The 10,357-nt window shown below is 40.6% G+C and overlaps 1 protein-coding gene across 5 annotated transcripts in view; it reads right to left on the minus strand.

The window, feature by feature from the left end:
* Positions 1–301: 301 nt before the first annotated feature.
* Positions 302–10,357, minus strand: part of LOC118442448 (very long chain fatty acid elongase 7) — a 13,466-nt gene continuing 3,410 nt past the window's right edge. For 4 of the 5 annotated variants that reach the window (XM_085664748.1, XM_085664749.1, XM_085664747.1 and 1 more), the window contains 5 exons: positions 9,920–9,992; positions 5,543–5,733; positions 2,034–2,171; positions 1,681–1,923; positions 302–1,430 (listed from right to left, as the gene is read on the minus strand). In XM_085664748.1, the coding sequence (XP_085520874.1) occupies positions 1,083–1,430; positions 1,681–1,923; positions 2,034–2,171; positions 5,543–5,733; positions 9,920–9,980 (981 nt within the window). In that variant the 5' untranslated portion in view covers positions 9,981–9,992 and the 3' untranslated portion in view covers positions 302–1,082. The remainder of the gene's footprint in view (positions 1,431–1,680; positions 1,924–2,033; positions 2,172–5,542; positions 5,734–9,919; positions 9,993–10,357) is intronic. The other variant, XM_035868355.2, reaches the window with a different exon arrangement.

A 10,357-nucleotide genomic window follows, 5' to 3' on the forward strand; every position in this document is an offset into this window, starting at 1 on the left:
TTAACTCTACGATCAACATCAAAGCCTTTGAACACAATAAGGGCAATAGAGAGACGCGGACAAGACGAGGATGATTCCGATGATGATGAAACGAGAAGTAGAGTTCGGGATAGTGATCGATTTTCCATGTATAATATCTTATGTCTATATCCTACGTGAAAGTGTAGGTGAACGCGCGCGCGCGCGCGCATGTGTGTGTGTGCGCGCGCGCGTGCAACACGTAAACGCGTTGGCGTGCAAGTTTCCAAAGATGATTTCCCTTACCCAACCAACCCTCCCACCCACCCACCTACCCAACCCTTTTACCAGCCATAATAGCTTAAAATCACATATGAAACATCACACGTTTATGTTAGTTGGACGTGCAACGGCAGCTTACAAAAGACGAAAAAAAGAAAAAAAGAAGAAACGCACGCGAAGCAAGGGCGTGACTTCTTTTCTTTCAAATTTTCTTTTTTCTTTTTTTTTTTGTTCCTTTTAGTTTTCTCTTTTTCTTTTTTTTTTTTTCTTTTTTTTTCTTATTTTTTTACAATTGTGCGCGTTTCGCCCTTGTAATCCGCTCGTCCTCTCGGACACGTATCCATGTCCGCTCTACTACGTATCCCTCATTATTTGAGAATCGAGTCTTTCGTCCTTTTGACGAAAAATTAAACGCAACAATTCTACCATCTTCTTAGCGTCACGACACCGAAACAAAGTGTCGCGTAAATAATGGACGTGGTACGTACGTGACGTTACACGAAACGTCGTTTTCTACGGAAAGTCGTATTGCCAATGTTATTATGGAAAATGATGGATCAAGCTGAAGCAAGAAAAGAAAGGTGCGTTCGACGAGCCCATCGACGTGGACTATTTTCTCTCTCTCTCTTTCTCCCTGAAAAAAAAAATCGTCACTTCCTCATCCGTCTCTCTATCTCTCGTCTATGGCGGACAATGTGCGATCATTTGGCAGCGACTGTCGTCTACGTTGCGTCAACGCGTATTATTTGCTGTTAACGGAATGTAAAATTCGATGAGACGAGCGGATCTTTCGCGTCTCGAAGCAAGTCTTTGAACTTTCTTCGAGATGTGACGGCACGGCCCTAAGCGAGCTTCTTTTCGGTGTTGTTGTTCGCCACGTAGCCGTTGTTGGTGCCATTGCTGTAACAACTGTTGTACTCTTTGTTGTAGATGGTCGCATACGTCGATATACCGTTTTGCTTTGGTTTAGTCGGATAATCGTCGAGGACGGGCATGCACGCACCGTTGTTCGTGCCGTTTGCCATCCTACTCCTCGATTTCTGAACTGTGTATTTTGTTTTATAAAAGTCCGAGAAAAGACCAAAGAAGAGGAAACCATGGAGACTTATCCAGATCATGAAGCTTCGAGGATAGTCGCAATCCGTGAAGAGCAACTGAAACTGGTGCATCATGATCAATACAAACTGCACCTGAAAATTAAAAGAAAAATGAAGAAAAAAAAGAAAAAAAAGAAAAAAAAAAGAAAAAGAAAAAAAAAAGAAAAGAAAAAATGGAAAAAAAAGGAAAAGAGAAAAAAGAAAAAGAAAGAAAAAAGAAGAAAAAAATGGAGAGAGCGAGATCTTTGAACGATTCTTTTGTTTTACAAAGATGTATCTAATTACTCTTTTAAACATTACTCTATTCTTTTTCCTTAAGGAAATCCTTAATTTGTTGTCTTACCATTTGTAACGTTGTGAGGTACTTTTTCCACCATATGTACTTTTGATATTGCGGGCCCATCGCCGCGACCATGTAATAGAAATACATGATTATGTGGACGAAAGTGTTCAAGAGGGCGAAGAATGTACTATGACCACCCGGTGCGAACTTCATTCCCATCCATACGGAAAAGGGCATCACGCCGTGGTGTATCACGTGAAGGGTGGACACGTGTTGATTCTTTTTTCTCAGGATAAAGAACAGCTGCGAAAAGAGACGAGAATCTTCGTTATCAAACTTAATATCGGTCCCTAATAATCGATCCTTTCCATTCTAAATATTATTTAAATATTATTCCTCATATATATCCTCACCGTATCGAAGAATTCGGTGAATTTGCTGAAGTAATACCACCAACATGTGTTCGCCATCCTGAGCGCTAAAGGACTGGTCGAGTAGTCGACTGGCTGACAACGAAAGCTGTATCCTCTCGCCCAGCCACTCATCAAATACTGAAAAGAGATATATCGTTTGGTTAATATTCTCTTTCTTATTTTCACTCTTTTATGTATGTATGCTCAATTATTTAAAGACTTTGCTTAGGAGAAAAACAAGTTATTCATTTCGGAAGGACGTTTCAATGTTACATGTCGTAATCGATCGCAAAAACGAAAGAATACATAATTGCGTTTCCACGAGTATTCAAAAACGAGCTTTTTATATCGCAAAAGAGTTTGCAATGATAAAGAAAAAAAATAGACGAAAACGTTGGAATCATGGGTTTCAAATTAATCAAGATAATCGCGAAGGCACGCTCGATGAGGAATAAATTTTTTACGCCTTTCTCACCAGAATAAATTTAGATATATGTATATTGACGATAACTAAAGAGAAAGAGGAGAAACAAATGGGGGAAAAGATCATAGAGAAAAAAGTAAGGACGAAAGAAGCTTGTTTTTCTTTTCGATAAACACTTATTTGATAAGTGTTTATAAATGTTCAAAACATGTGGTCGAACGCATTGGGAATCTTTTAATCGAGACTTTTAATTCTTATCAATCGATGACCTAATAATGCGTTAATCCGCGTAAAACCGCAAGTAGGACTTTCAAAATGTTGAAGTGCTAAATGCTGAATCATTGAAAGAAATAAGATGAGGGGTGCTCGAGGACCGTCAAGTACGGCAACGTTACGACTTTGATATAATACGAAATAGAGGCGACGATGTAAATCATGCGAACGGGCTTCGTTCAAAGTTGGACTCGCTCTAGAAGCAGCCTTCGTTGGCGCAGGAGGTGATAGTGGAAGAATCGTTTACGAGGAAGCTAGCGTGGCTTTTAGGTCACTGTACGAAGCGGTTCAAGTACGTATGTGTCGTACATATAAATACGTATGTCACGTCTACGGTACGTATATACGTACGTGGGTGCTTGAGAGACACGCCTTATATACTACTTCGCTCGACCGAGCTATCAAAGCGATATCAATCCTTTGCGGCCGACCGTCGTTACTCGACGAAGGAATCGTCGGTCACTAGGTACTTTTAATTCCTCCAAAACCGAAAGGTTCTCTCTCTCTCTCTCTCTCTCTCTCTCTCTCTCTCTTTTATATCCAGCCACCCTCAAAGCTCTCGCGTCCCTAACATCGATCGATCCCGGGGAATAATCAGAGCACATGGCCTGAATAGACGACACGTCGTCGTCGAGCGGCACCTTGTTTTCCTCCTTGTTGTCCTCGTTGATTTAGATCTTAACGCGAAATAAATTCAATACGTCCGAGACGACGTTAAAGAGCATACGCGTATATACAACTCGTAATCATGTTAGAAAGAGAAAAACTTGTATATTTCGAATAGCATCGAGGTAGATATAAACTAACGATCGGTCATCATTTTGGTATTTCCGTCGGTCGATCTCTCTCCGAGGAATCGAATAAATAGGACGATAAGCACGAAAGAAAATAGGAAGAGACGATCCTCCTCACGAACTTGACCGTCTTGACGTAACCCTGAAAGTGTCGATAGGAGAAACGGACAGACGCCGCGATTCGTGAGTACATAGAGTCGGTGCTCTTCTTCTACTACTACTACTACGACTGGCAGCAATGCTCAATGAGAGCTCCTAAGATTTGCTTCTGTACGGACGCATTGACGAGAGCGCACGATCAAAAGCGTACTTACGTACGCACGTAGGAGGTGCGTGTCAAGACCACGATGCGTGATATCGTCGCTCTTAACGTAATACTTTAAACAGTGTACTTTGTAAGATAAATCGCTCGGGAAAGTATTATTTCAAGGCTGTTATCGAGAATTTCGATGACGACTCTCTTTCGAGAATTTCATATCGGGAAAGATTATTCTTTTCCCTTATCGATTATCGACGAAAGATTAGTTATTCCTTTGCTAAATGACTTATTAATTACAAGACGAACGAAAAGCATTACGAATCGAGATATATCGCGCGATGAAATTTTCATCGTCCGGCTAACATCATAAATCGAAGGATAGAGAGTTTCATTTTAAAAGCAATAAATCTTGAGGGATTTTCTTCTCTCTGGATACTTCGACGAGATTCGACGAGCGACGAACGGCGAACGAACAATGGATGGATTCTAAGAGGAACAACGATATTTGTCGCGCGACCTATTCGATTTCAAATATGTATTTTAAATTTCGAATGTATATTTTAAAGTTAAACAAGATTCTTGGTAGGTGGCAAACGCTCTAAGACAAGATTTTAATATTCCTGTTACACGTTCGATCGGAAATAGCTCCGGAATTTATCTCGAGTCGGCGTTTATTTCGGCATCGAGATAGACGCGCGACAACTTTTATAATACGCTCCTTCCTAACAACTTATACGCGAATCACTTTTTATAGCATATTTATAGCGATTTAATATCTGCAATCGAACGTATTTATACCTCTATCGCGAATCGAACATAAAGATATCGATATGTTTATAAGCTTTTCATAATTTTATTAAACCAAAAGGCGTTAGATAATAGCTTTTATGGTTTCCGATAAGAAAATACTTTTTATACCATTGGCTTTGTCTCGTTGGAAAAACGCCTGCGCTTAAAAATAATTGCCATGATTATAATCGTATCAATGAATTTTACGAGTTTACGTCCAAATAAGTCAACTATTCTATAAACAGCTAATACAGCTTGAACTTTTCCTTATTTTTCTTTGCGAGCAAGTTAAATTTCGAGCCAGACTGTAGTCCAAAGAGTGTAAATAATACCAACACGATGTGGTACTATCAATAACGCTCGCGGGCATTGCTTGAGATCCGATTTATCGACGAAACTTTGTCGAGAGAGAGAGAGAGAGAGAGAGAGAGAGAGAGAGAGAGAGAGAGAGAGAGAGAGAGAGAGGAAAGGAATCCGATACGGATATTTGCGTCGTTTAATCCACATCGTAAACGCCCCGCTGCCCATTTATGGCGTTCATTTGAATTCTATCAAAGTATTGTACAACGCAAGAATAACATCAGTTGAGGCCTGTTAACAACGAAACGAATTTAGAATATAGATTAGAGAAGAGAGATTAGGCCTTTTTCTTCTCTTCCTTTCTTTTTTCCCTTCGTATCAACTTTGAAATTTGATCGCGTTTCGCCGGTTGATCGGCTGGTTGCGCATCTGCTCTGCAATGGACGATAGATAGGCGCGTATCGATATGCGCGACGCAACGAAAATATTAAAAGAGCGCCAAATATAGCGCATTCGATAAATTAAGAGACGCATTCCTTCATCAACTTAATTAATCGCGAGCGAACGACGCAGCACGGTCAAAGTAATTAAGGATCGACCGTGATATCCGTTATCGATGCTTCCTCGGAGTAAAAGCTAATATAAATGCGATATAAGGTGATATACAAACCTCGTAGAAGATCCATGTGGAAAAGAGGGTCTGTACGAGATTGTAAACGATTAGGATACGTCGAAGATTGAACGGTTTTTTGTTTTCCATCAACTTCGGTCCTATTACTTTACTAAAGTATGCGTAAAACAGGCATATGGCCATCGTTGGGAAGGGACTGCTCATCATCACCCAGTCGTTTACCCTAGGATCTGAAAATAATCAACAACAAATGAATTAGAAATTACAATTACGCCTCGTACAGGTGCGATTTTTTCAATTCGTCCCCTCGCGATCTCTCTCTCTCTCTCTTCATTTTTTCGACCGTTTGTTTCGATTCACCCTCGTATCCAACGACCAATGCCAGCGATTAGTGTGACACGAATTAACACCCGGAGAACAATGGTTATCGCGATAGTTCGAGCATAGAGAATACGGATGAAGAAAAGCAGAGAAACGCGGATAGTGGAGCCAAAAAAGTCATTATTTCGCGTTTGTTTACGTAATTTACATACGTAATAAAGAAAATTAACGATTAACACGTCTCGGAATGAGAAAGGTCTCGAAATGGGAAAGGTCTCGGACGAGATAAGAAAGTTCTGTTCGAAAGAAACAAAAGCTTACTTTACACCGATTATGCTAATCTTTGTCGCAAAGCGTTTAAAATTTAAAGTAAGTAGTTTACGGTATTAAAATAATTTAAATAACATGAATATTATTATCGATAATAATAATAGTTACGTCAGTTAACGCTAAAAGTCTAAATTCACGTTTGCGTAATCGTAATAATAATTAATCGCAAAGTCATACGTACTTGTTTATCCAAAAATACGATATATATCGTATTCCATTCGATTATTCGCGCAATCATTTCATCCTTGTTCGAACCAAGAGGGGGAATATATCTATGTTATAGTGGAATAAAATTTGTTGCGTGCTTTTTACCCGGCTAAACGGTAACCCCTAAGAGAGAAAGAGCGCATCGTCGGTCTTTCCAGTAAATTAAGTTTGCGCTCTTCGTGTGACCTCGTCGCCACCTCGGTTGCGCACGCGATGGACACAAGTTCATAACACACCTATGTATATAAACGCGCCTATTTTTTGACCCTCCTCTCGCTCTTACCACCAACAACCCTCGGAAGTCCTCGGAAGGTCCTGCAAAGGAAGCACACGACTGGCCGTAGTAGGACGAATCAACAGGGATGCGCTTCATCTTTCCGAGTTTCGTGGCAGATACCGAGCGGATTATCGATTAAATGGGGGACCGAGAGAGGGAGAAGACTAGCATCGAGCAAGTACTTTGCACCGGTGGTAGAGTCTCTCGTCGGTGCGGATCGTGGAAGCGCAGCCAAGTGTCGGGAGATTGCACAAAGAGCGAGAGCGAGAGCAAGAGCGAGGGAGAAATCGTCGAGCTAAGCCTCCCTGGATGATCGTCGTTCGCTTTAGCGCCCCCGCTTCCGGGATGTACCTAGAGTTTTCCAAGTGGCTAAAAGCGCGAATCCCCGATCGAAGCCCTCCTCCAAACTTTTTATTGCCATCTCTCCTCTCTCTCTCTCTCCTCCCAAGCTTTCCCCTGAGAGCGCACCGACCCCGGCTTCAAAACGGCCGCGTGCTCTACTTTCGTCCCGTTATGACCATAATTTTTTTCTCCTCTTTCTCTCTCCCTCCTTTTATTTTCGCCAAAGGCCGGCCGTTAGTTTCTTCTCGAGGCGCATTCTTCTCGACCACCGGACTACCGGCTTTTCGTCGTTCATTCTTACGCTTTCTCCGAAAAGTATTTTACGAGGGCGATAATATAGAAAGAAAATGAAACGTATATAATATACATATAACCGGTACGAGCCCTTTTTCTTTTACACACACACACACACACACACACACACACACACACACACACACACACACACACGCACGCACACGCACCCCTCGTCCCCTCTCTCCTCGTTTTTTTTCTTGCCTTCTTTCTCTCTAATTAAGGGATAGCATCGATCAAGAGAAGGCGCTTTTAGCGCCTCTCCTCTACTCGCGCGAACGAGTACGAGCGCCTAACGAAAGGAAGGAGAGCGCACTAAAAGTATGCAAAGTGTGCTTCTGCATGTTCAGCCTTTGAATGCATTATTTCCGATTTGAAAATATTCGTCGAAAGATGAAAAATTTATTTACATAAGTTTGCGTGGGGCGACGGGCGAAGAAAAAGAGAAAAATGCATTTTTGCATTGACCAGAAGCTACCTTGGCACATTATTTTTGCGGTCTATTTTTACGCTACCAAAAGGTTTTTAAAAGACGGAAAAGGAAGACGAATTTCGTCGATTCATCGAAAGGAAACGTGTTTCGTGTACGAGAGCCAGCAATGCACTCGTATATAAAAATAATTTGCACAAGGTCGTTGACCTTTGTAATTTCATTTCCTATCTATTTTAACAGTCCGATAAGAATAAATTATTAAACCTCTGTCCGATCGCATAAAATACCATTGTTATTGTAACAAAAAGGCAGATATTAAATCGCATTAACATTGTATTTAAATCGTACAGATTCAAATCATCGATCGATCGCGCACTTCCTTTTTACTCGATGATATGAAATAAACGTTCAAAAAAGATTCGTTGAGCCAACCAAACGAAATAATTGAAACGTCCATTTCTCATCAGAGTTTTTCATCAATCGTAAGAAAATTCAACGTACGCGTAACAATTCAATGGCATACAACGCGTGCTCGTTCATTAAATCAAAACTATCTTTCATCGTCGCGTTTACAACGCGGTATCGAAGAAATACCGTGAAATATTATTTCGACTCGCCGTTCCGAACGTATCAATATGCATTAGCGAATGTTAAAACGATCTACGATTTTGAAAGAGACAGTTTCTTTTTTACTGTTATTACGAAGCTATAATAGTACAAAAAACCGGCCGAACCAGATTCGTTCGATCGATCAAGGAACATATAAGATTAGGCGATATGTTTCAAAATATCGATTTTGTTCGACCGACAAATTGACTTTTAGGTGTTTTTAGGTTGAACGGTCGTCGGCCACAGCTGCGAGAGTTTGGAGTCGTTTGGATCCGTACGCGCATACCTGCTTTTTCTATCTATCGTATGTGCACGGAATTCTAAACTTTGTCACCAATCTTTTCTTCTGTAATTCGTAGACTCGATTTTTCCATTAATGATGATTCTTATAAAAAATACTGCGTATGACATAAACAGACGAATTATTTTAACATTCCGATTAGAAAAATTGTACCAGTCGTTTCACGATGCCGTCATCGAGCATATTAAACTTCTTGCGAAGGAGAAAAGAAAAATTGACAGGAAAAATGAGAAAAGGCTCAGGTTTGATTGTCTCTGAAGACGTATGACTGTTGAGGAGCAACCAGACTGCTTTACGATGTCGTATCGACGATTATTTTTTACTATTACTCGGACAAAGCGATAGATTTAATAGTTAGATCTTTCGTATTGCAAAGCTCGTGTGCCATGGCTATAAAAGCATTCTGTTACGAATTGTGCAGCGAAAGTTAATTACTTATTTCACAATATTGATTCTTTTGTTGTAAAATTTTCGCACGTAGGAGGATCTCATTTTTTAATATTTTTCAGTAATTTTTATTAAGAGAGATCGTTTAAAATATAAACTAGTATGTGGGCAAGAGATAAAAAATATTCGTTTGATAGATTAGTTTCAAGTGTATAGATCTTCAAAAATAAGCTGATTTTTCGAGCGCTCTGATCCTTTAAACCTGTGCGCGATAATCCGTGTCGCGGCTGTTACATAAACAAAAAAATGTTACAATATATAGCATAACGGGCGAAAACACTTTCCTTCTCCTTTTACATATACGATTTGTGACCCGTAATGGCTTCGCATATGCGTATTCGTTTATACAGAAGCCACGAAACGACGATTATTGCAACAATGCTGACCGTAGCGCGCCTCATCGAACTCGTTCGACATTGCGAACTCTTTTGGTTCGCGTGCCACTTTCTCGTACCTGCTTATAGATATCATATACAACGATTAACGCAAACTCTAGTTTCATCGACGGGAGAACAAAGTTTGCTCTTCGACGACGACGAAAGTCGCAGAAAAGAGAGCGGACAGAGGATTATCTCGAAACGATCCACAGCCTCCTCCTTCTCTTCCGACGACATTTCCAATCGCATTAGCTACGCGCATTAATTCCTTCTGCCGGTTTATTGCCTAGCGACGCCTAGCCTCTACGGAGAGAGCACGGATCTTACGGCGCGCAAGGAAAAAAAAGAGAAAAACAATAAATGGAACGCGATGGAAGAGCGTGATCAGAGGGAAAGATGGGTAGGTGTTGGGAGGCGAGGGGAGGGAAGGAGGGGAACGAAAAGGAAAAGAAAAAATACAACTTGGTTTACAACTCACCGGACTTATTGTCCATGAGATCCCTGTAGCCATGAATCAAATCAGCCACGATATTCGTCATCTTGATTCAGATCTGAAATAATAATAAGGATCGATTAAACGAATACGAATCGAAGTACTTACAATTCTGTCCTTTAATTACGCAATCCGAGTCGAAAAAGGCGCGTTAAAACTAAAGTTCCGATCGTGGAAAGACATTTGCCAACGATTACGCCTCTCTACGATTAGAGAGATTTACGATAATTGCGTAGAAGTATACTCGGACAACTCCAATAATTCTTTTCTTTTTGCCTTATCATCTGATAGCGCACGCGAAATGAAACAAAGAGGAAATTGAAAGGCACGGATCGAAGGACACGATTGAACTTTCGGATAAAGAGGGATAAGGTGAATATAAAAACTGGTACGAGTAATACTTAAGTCTTTACGGCATAACAC

This window comes from Vespa mandarinia, chromosome 2 (assembly GCF_050613455.1).
Source record: "Vespa mandarinia isolate Hongniang chromosome 2, ASM5061345v1, whole genome shotgun sequence".
Lineage (NCBI taxonomy): Eukaryota > Metazoa > Arthropoda > Insecta > Hymenoptera > Vespidae > Vespa > Vespa mandarinia.